The sequence below is a fragment of the Gavia stellata genome, chromosome 5, assembly GCF_030936135.1.
Source record: "Gavia stellata isolate bGavSte3 chromosome 5, bGavSte3.hap2, whole genome shotgun sequence".
Lineage (NCBI taxonomy): Eukaryota > Metazoa > Chordata > Aves > Gaviiformes > Gaviidae > Gavia > Gavia stellata.
This window is the reverse complement of record NC_082598.1, coordinates 26,334,205-26,353,957: the sequence shown is the minus strand read 5'-3', so window position 1 is coordinate 26,353,957 and position 19,753 is coordinate 26,334,205. Positions and strand designations below refer to the sequence as shown.

General features: G+C 36.2%; 1 protein-coding gene across 4 annotated transcripts in view; it reads right to left on the bottom strand.

Annotated features, from left to right (window-relative positions):
- Positions 1-891: 891 nt before the first annotated feature.
- Positions 892-19,753, bottom strand: part of UBE2K (ubiquitin conjugating enzyme E2 K) — a 40,667-nt gene continuing 21,805 nt past the window's right edge. The window contains exons 3-7 of one of the 4 annotated variants that reach the window (XM_059817894.1): positions 18,140-18,198; positions 15,509-15,591; positions 6,554-6,653; positions 2,841-2,969; positions 892-2,485 (exon numbers count right to left, since the gene is read on the bottom strand). In XM_059817894.1, coding sequence (XP_059673877.1) covers positions 2,411-2,485; positions 2,841-2,969; positions 6,554-6,653; positions 15,509-15,591; positions 18,140-18,198 — 446 coding nt within the window. In that variant the 3' untranslated portion in view covers positions 892-2,410. The remainder of the gene's footprint in view (positions 2,486-2,840; positions 2,970-6,553; positions 6,654-15,508; positions 15,592-18,139; positions 18,199-19,753) is intronic. The other 3 variants (XM_059817895.1, XM_059817896.1, XM_059817897.1) reach the window with 3 other exon arrangements.

Sequence of the window (19,753 nt, the reverse complement as noted above, 5' to 3'; positions counted from 1 at the left end):
TAGAGAAGAAAATGAGGTAATCTCATGAGAGAAGTATAACTTAACAGAGCATTGTTTCAGAGGTGACCATGCTCACCTAAGAACCATTTCCTCTTTTCTCCCCCTCCCCCTTTCCCTGGCTTCCTTTCTCTCTTTACATACTGTTTGAAACTTAGGAGACTAATCTTATCGAAAGACACATTCAGAAGCCTGTAACTGAGAAGTTTATGTCCCCAACAATGATTTCCAAGTTCTTTCTTTTGATAAATAGCAGCGAAGAACAAGGGAAAGTAGTCAGCAATTTATAATTACCACCAGGGTTTAAAAAAAAAAACAAACAAGTGTTGATGCAATCAAGAAGTTCTTAGCCTGTACAACAGAAAAGACAGCAACTTGAGATTAACACAAATGGCATTTTGCCAGTTTCCTACCGTCCCTGGTTTTCACCTAGCAAACCAGATGAACAGTAGCAGCTTCTTGTTAAAAAAAATAAATAAATATAAGGAAAGACAAAACAACTAATTTCCTTTGGCATCATTGCAAATGATTTACACTAACTCAAGAAAACCCAAGAAAACTGATCACTGACTACACCTTAAAAAGCAGTAAGTATAAAGACTAAGCAAATACATTTAGTATTGCACTGATATGAGTTCGAAATATTTACTGTCTGTGCCCCGAAATATTTTAGGTTTGGACACATCAGACAGAGCAGTACAGGGAACACCCCTGAACTAGCTAGGTCTCTATAGCTCTATTTTCTGGTTCTGTTCCCCTAGCACTATGCTCCAGGTACTTAACAGATACAATAATGTTCCTGATTTCCTCTAGTATGATTTATAAATATACTGTCTATGAAGTGTGAGACTATTTCAACTTGTACTTCATAGCTCCAGAAAAACCCCAAACAGACATTATTTCCCCACCCCATTAATCCACAGTTTAGGAGAAAAAACAGTCATGGAAAAGATGACTTATACAGTACTCCATTATCCACAATCCCCACTCTCTAGTCTCAGGATTTCTCTGGACTTCCTTGTCAGATATATTCTCAAAAGTTAGCATCATATTCACAAAGACATTACAGCTCTCTTTAAATAGATGTACTAGTGTTTGAAGTTGCAAAACTAATAATTTTCAAGCTTTTGCACTCAGGATGAAATGTCATTTTAATGCGAATAAAAAGACTGACTGTATGTACAAGCCAAGATAAGATTTCAGTTCTCATTTATCAGTAACATCAATCCAAAAGAAAGCTAAATTGAGAACACACTTCTACTTCTATGTGCATTTGAAGTATGTACAGTAAAAATACCAACACAGCCTCCATGTGTCAACTAGAGAAAAATGCAAGCAAGGATTAATTTTAAAGTACCTGGTAAGCAATCCTTAAATTGAAGCCCAAAATAAAGCTAGAAAACCGCTGCAAAAAACAGCTGATTGCATGATATCAAGTACTCAAAGAAAATTTTTTTTAATTCTCAGTACGCTAGAGAATCAGCCTTTTCCTCCTTCAAACCCAGTGAAATAGTATTATCCAGAATGTACTGAAGAACATTTTACATCTATTTAAGACAAAAAAAGGGAAAGAAAACCAGCTCCATCTTTTTGTGCTATATTGAGGCATACTCCTTAAGAGATTGTGTAGAAAACATGATGGATGAAAATCATTACTGATAATTCAAAATATATTTTTTAAAGGGCAGCCTAGATTACTGTAAACGGCACACATAATACCCACAGATGATGAAACATAATCTAGTGAGGATTTTCAGCTGTATGATGTAAGGGAGAGGAGAATCAGGTTTCTCAATTAATAAGCTAGAAAGAAACTGGTTCTGAATAGGTCACCATTTGGAACTTTGGGTAAGTCTTGAAAGTCTTTCAGGGAAAAAGTTAGAAGAACACTCAAGTATTTCAATGGTGCTCTCTTCAGCGACCCTACCTAATATGTCTATTAAGTACAAGCATGCAAATATAGGTCAATCCACAGGCACATAGGATCCATGTTAAAAACAGTAATATAGCTGTGATGAGTGGCACCAACAATTTTGATGACTAACACTCAAAAATGTTGCTTTCTGAATTACTAAATCAAAGTCCTGAAGCAAGTTCCTGCTAGTCTTCGTCACACTGCTAAACACTAAAGTAGGCATGGTTTTCCCCCATTATTTTAGCTGAGCTCAAAGAATTTTTACAATATTTAGTAAGAAAAAAAATTAAAGTATTTCCCCTTTTTAAATTTACACAGACGTTTAATTAGCTTTATTTACAGAGCGGTTTTTTCAGTCTCCAATAGTGCCTAGATAGCATCATCAGGCAAGAGTGCCAGTTTTAAAAGAGAATCTATATAGAATCCTAAAAATAACAGATGGTGATGCTCCTCCAGAAGGGGCAAGCTGGACTACTGAAGCAGCTCTCTCTACATGGCTCAGTTACTCAGGAGTAATTCTGTTGCAGTCTCTACATCCCATGATTTTGAAGACAAGGCCACTATTACTGCATTCTGCAATGAGAAAACAAAAGCAGTAATATTTTCAGTGTGTGAACCTGCAGCTCTGAGAAGTGGAATGAAAAGTTCACAGATTAATCCGAACGCGTTAGATTACTATTTGTTAAATCCTAACTAACAATTCATAGAAAAATTGTTTCAAAAAAGGCAGGGGTAGCTCACAAGATTTACTAATAACATAGTATTTTAAAACTCCGATTCTTAAAAATAATTAGCAAAACAGAATGATTAGACCTACAAAATGTGATGGCAGCAGCAAGTCTACTTTAGTATACTAATGACTCCCAGTATTTATACACATATACTTGACCCACCCCTACTGAAAAATATTTAAGTTATATATACTTACCCTATCAAAGCCCATAGCACAAAGGTTTTCTATTTTTTTGGTGTATTCTGGACTAGAAACTGGTGCTCCAGCATACACATGTGCCCAAAGTCGAGCTGTCTGTTTAAACATTTCTGGATTTTGTTTGTACTACACAAAAGAGAGGAGGGATAAGAGGAAAGTTAAATCAACTCAGCAATCCAACCAAAAAGCAAGATGATATGGCAGATTCCAATCCATCATTCTTTCTACATCATCTTCAACAATGTTTCACACTGATCATACAGCTATTTTTGAAATGAAATTTGGAGGTGAGGATTACACATATGCAAGCGTTTGATCTAATGGGTTTGTCTTAGGTTAAATAACACACTATAGGTATTTTACGTGTACAATCAGGTACTGCTCTCAATTGCAGTGACCAAAAGTAAAGCAGCTGTATTTAGCACAGCTACTGAAAATTTATATTCAGTGTGGCAGAGCACAAATAATCCCTATGTTAACATCTCCTGAATGTACATACTGCATACTACTCTAATGTATTTCTCTAATCACTTAAAAATATGCCTAGTTTTATACACTGCAAGTAGGTCTGCAGTTTTTCAGTCAGGGCTGACATTTTACTACTAGGCTTCCTCCTGAGAATAAGGATATTGAAAGCGTATGTGACAAAGAAGGGCTGAAAAAAATAGGTGAGCATGTGCAAAAAGCTAGGAAGCTGCAACTCTTTTCATGCAAGCTATTATTTACCAGGAAAAAAAAAAATCATCATGCAGGGTATGTAAATATTATTTTGCAACAATCTCATCACTAACAAGTTTTCTAACAAACAACAGAATGGACCTTATCACAGACTTTTCAGCTTCCACCAAGAACTCAAAAGCCTAGAAAGTGGGTCATCTGTCATAAATTGTACTCGAAAAGCAAGGTGAGTTTCCTATTTTAGCAACTTTTGTATGCAATATCAAGTTTAAGTTTTTTGTATTTAAAAAAAGACTCTTTCCCTTAATCATTACACTTTTTAAAAAGTAGGTATTCCCATCTTTAGATATATAATAAATTTTAGCATTAAATAATAAGACAAGATATTGGGAAAGACATTATTCAAATATTTAGATGCATTTTAAGGACAGGAACATGGCTGATTATAATTCTAAGCATTTTATTCATACATGAAAACAACCATTAATTCTATAAAGCACTATCAAAGCGAATACTGTACTTTTTACTGCTGTACATTTAGTTTTACCTACCCTACAGCAACACACACCAACTACACTGCATTGTGTGCTTGGTACACCTCCCACTAATTCTGCTCCACATTAAGTAATTTGTATATTTACTATCTGATTATTAATGGCATTAAAACAGACATGGGAGACAATCTGTTGTTGGAAATAACTCACTGCTCACTGCATTATAAATACAGTGGTCTGTAATAAATTTCTTTGGTTGTAATGACTAGAAAAGAGGAAAGATTAAGTTAAGCATCAGCAGCATCCTGAAGTACTATATTCTTACGCTCTTAAGAGATCTTTCCCCAATTCTTTTTTTTTTAATATATTTTTGAGAACACTGCCAAGCCTAGAAAGCCACTAGCTGAAGTGCAAAGGATTAGTCATAACTGCATTTTATTCAGAACTAGCTTTCAGTGTTCTATAAATAAAATTCCTTTACTTAGGTATCTGTAAATAATCTAGCTTCTCACTGAATTGAGAAAAGCCTAAAGGCACCTCTTACTGATGTCTCTATATTAGGAATCTGAGGCAGTTAATGTTGCTGTACTTAAAAAAAACAGCAACTACTTGAAGTAGTTTTGACACCAGACAGCTGGTGTCTGAAAATACTGCCATTATTCAAACAGGATTTCTCCCTGTGTTCTCCCTGGGATTCAGCTCAAGAGCTTGTAGGACACTGCCATTTACCTGGACACCTTAGTAGTCTAACACATAGTTTAGTAAATTAACATAATGAAAAATTAGTGTGGAGGATAACTAATTCCTTGTGATTTTTTGTTTTGGAAAAAAAACAACCAAACAAACTAAAAAAGACCCCACCACCAAATAAAACACATGAAGGAACTGGGTGTTTACCACCACATCTCTCGAAGATGTTATAATCACTTTCTACTCACATACACTTGCTTTTAACTGAAGGCCAAACTCCAGTATAGTTTTCATGCCGGTATTTGCAGGGAACAGGAGAAACTGAATCCCCTGCCTGCATCAGCCATGCCCCAGTCCCACTGAACGCATCCCCATAAGCACCTGAGAGGCAGCCTGGAAAATTGCTCTTCGGAATCTAGGAAGTTTAATGAAGTTTTTTTGCATGAGAAAAAACTCTTTCCAGCTCAAGTGCTTCTACAAGACTGTTATGATTCCCACATAAAATTCTGCCATCAGGGCCAGAATGGGAAACGCTATTCTTGTTCTTTGTAAAAAAGGAAAAAGTGGTTTTGTTTAATAAGGAGAGAGTGTGACAGCAAGGGCATGCATCTGGCAAGAAAAAGCAGTGCAGGGACACGCCTGGTGTCCTTGCTAGCCTTTGCAACAATTCTCCCTGCATAGACGAATTCAGTCTGACAAAAGTGTTCAGGGACATTTGTTCGATCAGCCTTACAGTACTGCAGAATCCCACAAGCAAGCCTTCTGTACTTAGTACTGAGTATAGCAGTAGCAAACAGCTCTCCCCCACAGTGATGCAGTGGGCTACCTCTGATCTCTGTGCCTCCCTGACAGGTTTGATAAACTCCTGATCTATCATCCTACACAGATTTTTAAAGGGAAGGAGTGCACACTTTCTCACCCTATCCTGGAGGGTCCTGACTTACAGGAGATATAGATCAGACTGATGCTGGAAGAAACTTCTACCTGCTTTGTTCTTTTGTTACTGAAACACACTCTTCTACCAGTCAGTGGGGAAGCCATGCCTTCTCTCTCTCTCCCCAGAGTAAAAAGGAAAACAACATGCACGTACTTGGGACTTTGTTGAAAATTGTCAGACTATTAAGTTATGGAATGACTGTTCCTATCTTTCATCAACACTTTAAATAGAACCATGTCAGTCCTGGTATGGCATAAGATCCAACTGACGTTTTATTGTTAGGACTTTTTATAAGTTCTTGCTACTGTCTGAAAAGTAACAAACCCTGTTGATTACTGATCCCAATTCAACCAGTGACTAAAACAGTTATCGCAAGTACTTGCAAAGGTAAAATACATAGAATGCTTCATTCAGATAAACTGCTCTTCAGGATTAAATATAACAATAAGTCACTATTCATTAAATTTTGATATGAATATTGCTGAGCATTGGATTTGTTTAATATTAATCTGGAAGATGAGCTACATACCAAGCCAAATCCAATGAACACCATCAAGTTAAAAAGTATTTTAAACCAATACAACATTGCTTTTCTTATACTAGAAGCCTAAGATTTTAAAAGGCAAGTTATGCTGGAATTCATTTTACCATGCTGCTATCTCCTGGCACTTCTGACAAGCTAAATAAGGAATAAAACTAACAAAATAAAACTCCTGACAATGTAAAATAACTGCTACTTACTCTGGAATCCAAAGAGTAAAGAGCACAAAACACCGTAACTCACACTTACTATAAGGCAATTTTCCCATAAATTCTTTAAAAATCTTTATCTCCCCCAAGGTTTGGCACCTAATCTGAGTTAACAAAGGTTACAGAAGTGTTACAAACTCACAGTCAACCGAGTATCTTACCTGGTTTGCCACTACTGCATCTTGTGGATCATCTGGTTCTGCAGCTGCCAACAATGCTTGCAGCGATAACAACACTGTTCTTAGAGTCATTGCTGCTGCCCTAAAATTAAAAATTTGAAAATGACTTTACCAAATTTCATGCCTGTACCCATCCTTTGCTGCTGTACTAGTACCATAGAAGATATAAGAGTACGTGTACAGATTGTGAGTCTAAGAATCGTAATTTTAAACTGCTACAGCTTACAGGTATTAGAATACCATACCATTCAATATATACATTTAAATAGGGTTTTAAATGTGGACTTCCTTACTAACAATGCTTTCTTAAGCTTTTGGAAAATACAGTCCTTGACCTACACATTTGACTATGCCCACTTAACAGAATTAATTTCATCTGGGGGAAAAAAAAAGCCAATTTGAAGTTTGTGTCACCCTTCCTTACTACCAGTAACAGCATCTTGTGTAAGGCCTAGGTACTAAACTGGTAGCCCATGTGTGCTCCCTCTGCTGGCACTCTTCATAGCGAAACAGCATATACAGAAATAGTGACCTATACTTTAAATACTTGTAACAGATAAGGAATTTTACACATTAGATATCTTTTGCACTGCATCAGTTTTAATATTACATTTTTCAATAAAATTTAACAGTTTACCTAGTGAATTACTACTGTAATAGTAAAAAGGTTTTGCTATTACAGAATGTGCAATTGAAAACATTATCTCAGCTTCCTCTCACTTCAACATGACATGACTGTCGGAAGCAGGAAAACATTCTGTAGTCATGATGGTGCTGTAAAGTCACTCTTTTGCCCCTGTGAAAGAACCCTGTTGAAGGTAGCATAGTTCTAGAGTCAGAACTTCTAAGCTTCTAAGTTCTCATCATTTATCTTGATCGCAAAGTAGAGTAAGAGACTTCAATAATTAGTAAGGGAAGATCAAGTATGTTCATGACAGTCAATAAACACTCAGAAAAGTATGAAATTGTTACACACTGTAAATCTGGAAAGTTGTAACCTTTTAAATATACAGTTTAATTACATTTTGAATATGAATACCATCTCTGATCTACCATTTCAGCTGGCACACGCTGGACACCAAATAAGGACCCCACAGAATCTGTCAAAGTTCAGTATTTCAGCTGATTTGAAGGGTTAAGTAGACTCTTTAACTGTCATGGCAAAGGCACAGACAGATGTTCAAGCCAACACACAAAACTGCTGCTTAAGTACTAGTAGAAAGGTAAGTGGGGAAAACATGACATCTTAGATTTGAGCAAAATGGTTATGGCACATGAAACGCCAGAGGAAAGTTGTGAAACACAGGCATCCTATTTCTTACAGACAAACTGTTCAATTTTCAATCAACAGAAAATAGTTTCTTCTTTTCAGAAGACTGAAAGTAAATGCAGAGAGTCTGTTAGAGTGGGTGGGGAAGAGTTTGACCTGATGGTACAGATACAAAGGAAACAGTTTGCAAGTCTACTTGCAAGCAGAGTATACCGATAAACAGAGGATAGATGCTGGTAAAATACCAGAGGTACATTAGTGACACCCAAATATTACATTCCTAGATGCTTAAATTTACAGCTTTCCTGCTATGTCACTAACCATTCAAATATGACGTTCTTCCCTAATTGTTTCTAATTCTAGAAGATTTTTCCTAGAAACGTACTTTTTTTTTAGCTTGATAATCACCACTGAGCTTTTACAGTGCAGTGTTCTACATCAAAACGCAAGTGAGAAACATCCCAAGTGACAGAGATTTTAATTAGCACATATTGTCTATTCCAACTGCCACATCAGCTTGAAGTCCCCCAAGCTGAACTTTGCAGACTTAAATCTTCAGAAAACCCTCATGTTTTAGATCTGAATTCTGACAAATCACAAAACCTTCACAACATGTAAATCTCCTTTTCCAAACCTATTCCTTAGTTACTAAACATTTTTTTCCAGAATTTCAGATTCTCTTCCAGTTAAATTTAAGTATTCCAGGTTCCAAGCTGAATGCTTCTTCCAAGCCAAAAAGTGTTTCTTTAAATAACATACGAAGCTGGGGATTAACTAGTAAGATTAAATATAATCAGATGAAGAACACCTAGTTACCGAAACATATCCTCAATTGCATGATGAAAGCCTAGCTAACAGTAAACTCAAGCGTACAAAGCATCTTGGTTTTCCACACCGAAATCACACATGCAAAAACCACAGTGAAAGAACATAGAAATATTTTTGCTTTACATGTACTTACGCTGTTTTACCCTTGTAATTTCCTGGGTTTTGTGATTTCTACTGGTTTATACCATCTTGAAATTAATTTATTTAATGTACGTATTGATGATGTAATTCACAGTGGTATCTGCTAGTATTAAATGAATGTAATGCAACATGTTTACTATTCCAGCATTCAGGTGTCACAGAATGCTAAGTCTTTCAGAGCTTACTATGCTCAAATGGATTTAACTATTTTTACACAGGAACTACCACATCCCCTCCACATGCTATAACACCTAAAGTCTTTTTTCCCAGTTAACTAATTTTATCATGCTATTTAGTGCCATTTAAAAGACAGACTTAACATGAAATATCTATCAACTGTAACTGATACTGTAGTTACTTTCACCAAATAAAAGCTGTTCCGCACTTTCCTTTACAGAAATCCTTCTACTTTAGAGACATCTGAAAATAACTGGCATTATTTAAAGCAGAGAAGATGACCCGAAAGGGGTCACACCCACTTGTGCCACTTCTACGTGCAATTTACTTCCATTTACACCGTACCTTCTAGGCGTAGAAAATATATCTTGCAGAGCAGGGGGCACTACTAAGGACCAAAGGTGCCATGGATGCCTAGAACACAATTTCTCTGCTGCCTCCAACCATCTCTGGCTTTCAAGACTGCTAGGCCCTTTCAGTCCCCGTTCATCTGCTATGTCTGTAGACTTTTATATAAAGCATATTGGGACTTGAACTTTGGTTCTGACATTCCAATTTCAAAATGAGTAATAAAAATAAATACCTCATCCATTTGGATATACAGATGGCTATATGCTCAGAGAACTCAAACTCATAAAATAATAAGTTTATAGACAAGACTAGTTTAGGTACATATGTAAAAGGGTTTTAAAAGGTAGTTTACAACTTATTTCAAGTGAAAGCCATTTTGGGACATGAGACATCTCATGCATGAGATGACAAAGTCTTCACTGGACACAAACGTTTAAAAAAAAGAAGTATCCTTAAATCATAAAAGAAAACCTGTTACAGCTTCAGCTGCTGTTTGTATTAAAAAAAGGAAATTAAAGTTTGTGATTAATGGTAAAGAAAATCTGACTTAATTTGTGTAACTGTTGTATACTCATGTAACATTTTCTACCTTTAGGACACCAATTAGCTTTCCTGATCAAAGAAAGTAAAACAGCCTTGTTATTTTCTACGTAGCTAGTCTTATTTTTTCAGACATAAATTAAGATTCCCAGAAGAAACTGGAGGGACGGCTAAAAATAGATTCTCATTTCCCAAGTACCTTAAAAAGCTCTTCTTCCTTCTCATTACCTTCTCATAATCGGTTCTGTAGAAATTCTCATAATCAGTTCTGTAGAAAAATCTATGCTGATAGTGGCACAAAACTAAAAAAACCCAACACACCACCCCCACCCCCGACATCCCCACAGGCTAGAGAAGAACGTGCTGCAAAAAGAATTTTCTTAAAACAAACTTCCAGTGGAAAGATACACGTCTTTTGCATTTTCCAGTGCTCCTCAAGGGTTTATTTTTCCAGAACAGAATCCTGAAAAAAAAAAAAGATTTCCAACTCTTCTTATATTTGAAGTTTATTTCTAGGTGTGGATTTATGCGCAACATCTCATGGAGTTCAAGCAATTCCGTTTGGTAACTCAAGCTAGCTGCATACTTGGGTTTTTGGGTTTTTTCTTGCATCCTTGCCAAAGGCAAGGTTTTGTAACCCTCCTGACAGACTTCTGTCTTAACTGGAGCCTCGCAAATTTCTTGGAAAATCTATTTCAATGTTTCACCATGCTTGATATTCTGCATGCTAAAATGGCTTTCCAATCTTCCATTGTAGGTCATATTTGCTTAGACCATCGTTCTTGTTACTTTACTCTGGACTTTTTCCTATGGTTCCCATCTTTCTTGGAATACAACACTCAAAGTGGGTACACTACTCCAGCAGAAGCCTGACCAATCACAAAGAAAAAGCAGGCAGTTTATATTATGAGTTTTGCAGGTAGAACTTCCTACATCCCAGCATCCTATTCGCCTTGCACATGACATTACATTGCCTTTGTCCCATGACATTACCGCCTTCTGTTTCCTCCTCAAGTTTACAGTAACCCTTGACTCTCACCCCCATCCCAAAATGCTGCTTAGCCACTACGTAGGTTTGCAAGTTTAACATTTACAAAATAGGAGGAAAGGCCACTAACATCTACCAGTGAGCTGAAGAGAACTCACTACAGGGAAGCACTGTCCATCTGAGAACTTCAAACTCAAAGCATCCGCTCTGGACATCTGAACCAAAACCCATGCTTTCTATTGGCATTGCATTTGATAAACAGCAAGGGAAACATGGAGTGAATCAGAACAAAGAAAGACGATATATATTTTATTCACTTACACATTTTTTGTGGGCTTTGGTTTTGGATTTGTTTTTTTGGTTTGGGTGGGGGGTTTTTTTGGGGTTGGGTGTTTTTTTGGTTTTTTGGGTTTTTTTTAGGTAATATCTTGGGGCATTTCCATTAAAAAACAAAACAGAGCACCCCTAGTCTGGGTGAATATAGTGGTAACACTAAAAAGCACAGCAAGCCAGCTGTGTCCAGCATGCCTGAGGTAAGAAATCTCTTACCTTTCGATGAGCTGAAAGAGTCCTTCGAGGATTATGAAACACTGCCAGTTTTTCTATTTTTTCTTCATTTTTAGAGGTTAAGTAATTTTCCATTTAGGAAGTTTTTACTTATGTTCTGTACATTCCTCTCTGGAAACAATCTCTCTAGTTACTCCGAGAGGTAACCCAGCAGAACAACAGAAACAGCTGCAGCCAGCAGCTCGCTGTTCCACTCTGTCAACCAAACATGTCTACTGGGAACAATTTTTTTATTTCTTTTTATTTTTAAAAGTAATTTGCAATATTTATTCCATTTGTGAAATAACTAACCTTGTTAATCCAAGAGAAAAGCTCTGAGAACTTGTACCAAGGGCTTATGGAATCTGGAAGGAGGGAGGAAATGAAGGCCTTTAAGTGGAAGCCTGTTGTATAGTCACTGTTTGCAGGAGAAATACAAGACTGGGGACCCATTATGAAAAGAATAAAAAAAGAGAGTAATAGAGTAGCTTTGACATAGTGCAGGGGGGATAAAGACAGCCTGCTTGCTGAAGAGTTCCCTCAAACAATGTTAATATTCTCTGCATTTTTCTTAAAGCTTTAAAGAGGCTCAGTGCTCCTCAAACGTCCTGAACAAAACCCAGCAGCTTTAGATGCCCAAGAAGATGAACACTACAAGCTGGCTGTTGCTTATGTACCTATTGAAATTGTATTCTCTCTTATAATAATGGATTTCTGCATCTCAACTAAAACTGAAGTGTGAATCCTCCAGTACACCCACTATGAAAAAGATATTATTCATTTTTATTTCGACTATCAAAACCACAACAGCCAAGAGTTTTTTGTAGCCATACACACAGCCACAACACATTCGCTTGATGATCACTGCTCAAGGGATTTATGCAGAACAGCTTTCAAGTTCATTTAGTTCTCAGGTTTCAATGAACAGTATTAGATACATTTTGTATTTAAGAATAAAATTTTGAGACAGAATACTAGCCTGGAAGACAAATATAAGCTACAGTAAGTGAAACCACATAACAAAAGTCATATCAGATCAGCATAAACAGTATTCCTTCTACAAAATCATATCCCTGTTTTATTTCTACCAGCAAACAATAGCTGTTTTGCATACAAACTGGTGTAACAGGTATTTACAAATCTAAACACTATGAAAATCCACAGCTGCAAAGAATTTCAGCATCAAGCCTATACTGTGGAGAAAGAATTTCATTAAACTCATAAAAAAATCATTTAAAGACATTACTTTGCAAACTGATAAAACCTCCTGCCAATATGCAGAACAATATCTCAACCATGCTCATTAGAATAGAAAATCATTATCATGGGATGGGTGAATGGGGAAAAGAGTGGGTTTTTTAACTATACAAAAACATTAAAATCTTTATATTTGTATTCACCATACATAAATGAGTATTTTATCAGTTTATTAACTCTTCAAGAAACCCTAAGTCCCATAGGCCCAAATTCTGTGCTTCAACTCCCACTGATCTCACTGAAAAAACACAGATATGCAGTGGAATTTGAGACTTACATTCAAACACGGCAACAAGAGCAGCATTATTCAGTTAAGAGCATTACAAGTCAATGAAGTAGCACTTCAGAAACAGAGCTTGTTACTAACAGATTTGACAACAGAGACTGTGAAACTAAATTTATTTTCTAGAACACAGCCATTACAATATTTCAGAATTGCCCCATTTACCTTTGAATACCTGGTGAAATCCATTAAATATTAAATTATCAAGGTTGGGGGAGTGTTGCTTGGGGTTTTTTTGTTTGTTTGCTTTCTAATGAAGCTATCACTTTATTCAAGCCATTGTTCAACCTACACATACAGAAAAATTAAACATGGTGATGTGGGCATTTCTCAGCTTAAATAGCTAAAACAGCATCTACTGAAGAACAATAAACAACTTGTTTGAACAATATTAACCATTCATATGGCTTAGGAAGTTTTAGGAAGCTACTCCAAAAAAAGTTTTATCTATCACAATACTGAAATTCTTCAAACAAGAAAGGATGGAAGCAGCCACAAACAGCTTGCTCTTTGCCAAAGGACCAGAGGCTTGACAAGCACTTCAACAATGCTCAAGCGATTTTTGATTACCATTCTATTATTAAAAAACAAACAAAACTTACAAAGAGCACCACTAGAAAATTAAGGGATCACTATATTAAGAATCATTTGAAAAGGGATTATCATATATAGGAAGCCTCCCCCCGCCACCACCAAGTTCTGTGAAATTCATTCCTTAGTGCTTCCAAATGAAGACAGTGTTTCAAAGGAAGAGTTTAACAGTATACAAGTAGCATAATATTGGTGCTCCCTGTGCCAGAAGGTTTAAACACACAGAAGGCCAGTTCGTGTTCTATACTCCTATTTTGTATACATCTTGGTGAATTAAGGTATTAATGTTTTTTTCGTCAGGCAGAACTAAGACACAGATTAAGTTATCTGTGCAAGACCTAACCTTCAAAGACTACAAGAACACAAGTCAAACCTCCTCTCCTGTTCTTTCTTTTCAAATCTCAATGGCTTTGACTAAAAAAAAAAAAAAAAAAGGAAAAAAAAGCTGAAGCTCATGATTTCTTTAGCTCATTGTTGCATTTTGGTATATTATATTTTTTAGCTTGATCAGCCACCGAAAAGGCCAGAAACTTTCACCTTAAAGCTATTAACTGCTTCACTCTTAATGCAGCGGTTTTGGGATAAGACTGAATTTTGTGAGACCGTTTCAAGTCACAATGTTTGGCAGTGCTGAAAGACAACAGAAGACCTGTTCCAGGGCTGGAAACCAAAACAGTCTCCTGAATCCCAGTCCGTTGCTACAGAAGCAAGACCATCCATCCCTCTCCACAGAAAACACTAATTAGGGAATATATTAAAGTAATATGAAAATAACAAGAAAATGTTAAAAAAAGGCTGTTAAATTACTTTCATTTTAATTCAGAATTCAATAAATAAGAATAACTTCTGCTAGGGACTATCCTTCCTCAAAGTTTCCTCAAGGATTTTGACTATTCCTCAAAATGCTAGATCAGTGTCGTTTTTGAGAAACATGATGTTTAGGGGCTTCAGTATGGAAAGATCAGCCTTGAAGATACTTGTTAAAAGTCACAGACCTTGATACTATGATTAAAGCAACTAGACAGTACATAAAGGAATACCAAAAGATGGAAGAAAAAACCAAACCCTGAGCTTAAAAACTTTGGATAAATTCTTCCCAGGAAAGTATTAATGATGCTGGGATGCAGTTCCATGTTAGGCACCTTTGCTGCTAGAAATAAAGAATTTTTGCTAGATATGTCTATCATACAATTGGTGCATACAATCTTCAAACCACATGAAATCTATCACTTGGAAAAACAAATGAACAATGAGTTCAGCTGTTACAGTTTGGACACTTACAGGTCTATTCCACAGATTTTGGCTATCAAATTTTTTTCAATAATGTTAAGTAATCAAAAGTCAGCAACTGACCAGCAACTAAAAGGCGAATGGTTTACAGAGGTGCAAATCATAAATAGTATCAGTGATAACTGTGAGACAGAATCAGTATGGTCAGTCTCCTCTTCTCCCTTTCCCATTGCTGACCTGTTACCTTTTATACTCCCAGACTCACTTCATACACTGTTTCAGCTCTACCAGGTTTAATTTTTACTTAGAAGTCAAGAATCAGAATGAAGATAAGCACTTGGGTTTTTCTCTGCTTACACCTCAGAAGTCTGAAAGAACAAAATTCAGGATGCAATAGGTAGCATTTGTTAATGGAAAAGAACTAACTAAATAAAAAAATTAACTCCTACAGAAACACCCAAAACATCAACAATAATGAAACATTCACCCTAACCCTAGTGTAAAAATTTTTGGAAAAGCTCTCTACACATATAATATCTACTTAACAGTTTCTAAAATTACAACCCAATCATTTCATTTGCATCTTTTCAACTCAAAATACTATACTGAAGTACTGTAAGCTTTAAGGACACCTCAAATTACAAATGCAAAGTGAAAAGCAACATGACCTGTTGCCTCCTATCCAGGACAGTTGTATATTTGATTTTGCACATTTAAATCCATATGGAATCTTACCATTGATCTTTCAGAATATCCAAACAAATGGCCCCAGTGACTGAGCTAATATTAGGATGCCATATCTTGGTGATAAACCGCACCTAGAAGACAAGACAATTTTTAAAAACAAAAATGGTTATTAAATGCAGTATATTAAGTAAACATTTTAAATGCACCATTTCTAATAATATTATAAAGAAATACTAATTTAGGAAATATGAAGCTAAAACACAGAACTAAGACATGTGATACCACTTATTTCAGGAGGCTTCAAGTTTGCAAGGCCATTTGTTAGACAGAGCCTTGCTTTACTCAAGAACAGACTACTGCCCATTTGAGGACACCAAACTCATCCCTGCCTGCTTTCCCATACACTGTAATGTGTGCACATCCCTGCATCACACAAAGCCATTTAGAAATATCCTCCAGCAGTACCAGTGTTTTCACGTAACAGATGGTCAAATACAGACTTAAAACTTCCAACATTATAAAAGCTAGAAAGTCCACTTTTAATAAAATGAAACAAGTCCCTGAACTCTTAACATAGGCATTGGATCTCTCTGTTCAGCTAAATTGTTGGTAGCTACAGAAGTATTATAAAAATTTCCTTGGTGGATGCTACTACTTCTACAACCATCCAGTCTCATTACCCATATGCAGAAAGCTCTTCAACAAACCAAAACCTAACTAAATTACAATTATTTTTCTTTGTTGTTGAAAGGATCTAGTCCCAGCATTCATTCATTTATCATGTCCATATTTTTACACTAAAATAAAGTGTATTCATTCTCACAAAGCATGAATTAAAAAAACCAAGCTGATTTTAAGAAAGACACTGAGAAAGTTCAAAGCGCATTTTCCTTTAGAAGTCTCAAAACCCAAAGCTGTCCTCTGAAAGGAATATATACATGCCTTTAGAAATTTCTCCTTCATTTTCTTCAAACCCCTTATTTCAGGTTGCACTTTAACTGCCTTATAGTGACTTTGACCTCTCTCTCCATTTCTCATCTCCACCTCCTCACCCCAAACTCCTGACAAACATTTTACATATAGCATAGATCTTTCAACTTTTGCCCCTGATCTCCAAGCAAATCAGTGCAGAAAATACATTGTCAGGCACTACAGCAAAAGACTGTACATACAGGGCTATAATAACATCAGTGCAATCATGGTGTATAAATAGGCAAGCCCATAACAGTTCCACTTACCAGGACAGAAGATAAGAGATCATGTCAGCTGAGCCACTTATTAACCAGCTCAACTCTCTAAATCACTTTGAAAATGTAAAAAGCCATGTAAATACTAGGTAATTTCTCACAGTGAATGACAGCTAACAATGGCTGTCAAAGCACAGACTGAAGAAGATAAAGAAATCTTTCAGATGAAACGCAGGGCCAGACACAAGCAAAAAGGCTTCCAATTCAAGACTATACACTCCAGAATAAGCAGTACTATGCTACAGTGCACTGAGCTTCTAACAGCTGTCTATAAGCTTTGGAAATGGAAACCACCAAGCCCTAAAGCAGCAATTAAACCATGGTCCATAGACCCACCTTTCAGTGTCTATGACCTGTTTCAGCTCTCCTTATTTTAGCTCCCACCAGAACACATGCAGATGAAAGAACTGAAACCAACAGACATTTCATTAACACTTTGTGTCTTTCACTCCAGCCTCAAGGAAGTCATTCAAAGGATGAGAGCCAAGGAGCTACAAGCTACTGGCACCTCTCCCTTCCTCCTCTTCCCCAGTTTCTTCCCAGTATTACATACCAGGGTGAAAATAATTGGGATCTAGGACACGTTCTTAGTTCAAAGACATCTTTCAGACAAACAGAAAACAGTCAAGAAGCTGAGTCAGACAACTCAGGAGTCTGCAGATTCACCAGAAGCCACTGAAAATGGGACTAAATCAGGGCACAGGAATATACAGATGCAGCTGCACATGGCTGGGGAGAACATGATTCAAATTGATCCATTTAGGAGGGAAGTAGAATCACAAATTTAAAGTGCTAGAAAGATACAGTAGAGTTGAAAGGGCAGTAAGTTGCAAAAAATGTATGAGTGACTTTACCACAGCCATTTCTCTTGTCTCTCATCCATGTGTGTGTTTTAAGCATTCCTTCAGTGGAGTTGCAGTAACACCATTATATTTTTCTATTGGTTCTTCAAGTCACACAACTGTACACCTCACTATTTACTTATTGCTGGAAACTTGGTAGGTTAGACCCAAGACTCTACTAAATATAACTTATAGAGCCCAAGAAATTAAAATAACGAATAATTATATGTTACAGCATTTCTTCAATGATACTGAGGGGGATGGAAGATGCCCATACTCTCTACATCAAGTAAAACTATCTGACAACTGTATTTATCTTGCCAAAATGAAATTACATGAGGGTCAATAATAAGGCACAATCTCCTCCCCAGAATTTGCCAGTTTGTACTTTAAGGAATAATCAGAGTGTACTTCTGACTGGATACAGCTATGCATCCTGCATTATTTCTACCTAAAGATGACAGGTCCAATGCCTGTCTAGAGGTGAATAGAAAAAAAACAAAGAGAATACACACACAAGCAAATAAATAAGAATACTGAAAACCAACTTGTTAGCCAAATTATTTTATAAAAAAAACTGCTTACAATACCTTAGGAGGATTAAACGGATATGTTTCTGGAATTTTTATCTCTAGTTGATACCTTCCACCTGCAAAAGACAAGAACAAGTTAGAAATTAAAAGAACATTACCCAAGCTTAGTCTTTCAGGACAATAAAGCTTACGTTTCTAAATGGAAAGGTTTTCAAGTAATCCAAATCTACTCAGAAGTATTAACTAGAAAACACTTCTAAATTTCATGTATTTTGTAAATAAATGCATATAAAGTCAATCTAATAAAGTCATATTTGCTTATGCAAATCAGAATTTGTATTTCTTAAGTATATTTAATGTGTACATTCTCCTATAGTTCCTCGTTTCTAACGTTGTAACGTTCCATACTCTATTTTAGTAAAATATACCAAAATATGAACCAAATATTCCCTAAACAGATGAAACAATAGGCCACAGGAATGTTCAGGCTGAACATGGGACACTACACTATTTTGACTCTTTTCTGATACCTCATATCAATAAATCTTCTTCAAATTAAAGAGCTGAAATTAACTGTATTTCATTTTAAGCTTTCTGGAACTGAAGAACATTCGACTAAGTCATTTAAGAAAAGCTGCCACACTTTGGGAGAAAAAAAAAAAAATAAAGAAGGCTCCAATGTTACTTTCACTATGTTCTACATTACTGTCTGAAGTAGTTACTTCTATTCCAATTCTGCAAACACCTTGACACACTAGTACTCTTAATGCAGTTTGCAGGATTACAACATGCAATAAAGGATAGTATGAGCTTGGTGGACAGAACCACCTTCTACTGCCCTTTTCTAAACTTTTATCATTTTACTCTCCCTGTTACAGTATCATTACCTATGTCTATTTCAATTACAGTTTTGTTAACATTCAAGTTTACTATCAATACTTATGTCTTCTGGAGCAAATCTCAAACTATCTCTGCCTGCCCACTGAAGATCATTTGCCAGGCAGCAGTTTAATGACAAAAAGAACAGAGTACAACAAAACATACACACCAATTCAGACATTTAGTTTTTATAGAAACTGAAAGCATTTCTCCTCACTTGCAATTTTTTTCCTCATCCTACTGCTGTTCTTTCAGAAAGAAATCTTTTCCCTCCCTCAATATACTTTGTTCCAATTTATAAATTTGTTGAATGGAAGTTGAAGTATCTGCAATCTATTTCCTTTGGGATTTCAAGAGCAATTTACTCTGCTGCAAATGACTCTATCCAAAACCATCTCCCAAGTACTCTCAATATAGGTAGCAAGATTCACATGCAGGAAAAAACCTCAAAGGGATACTATGAACAGTTACAGTCTATGGCACCTTTTTATCTGTGCCGAAATGCACGTTAGCAGCTACTAACACCTCTCACTTTTAAAATGTAATTCAGTCTAATACACTATACCTGAAACTGTTTAATATCAGTTTGGTATTTTACACTACTTTCTACAGCTGGTTTTTCTCACTTAATACTACAGTAACTTGAGAAGATTTAACAGAAAATACAATAGAAGAAAGGCCAATAAATCCAAAATTATAATAGTTAATGTCCAAGTTGATCGCTTGTCTGCTTACAGGACAGCACAGGCAAAATATTTTTGAAGACATGTACATCAACAACAGACCTTGAGT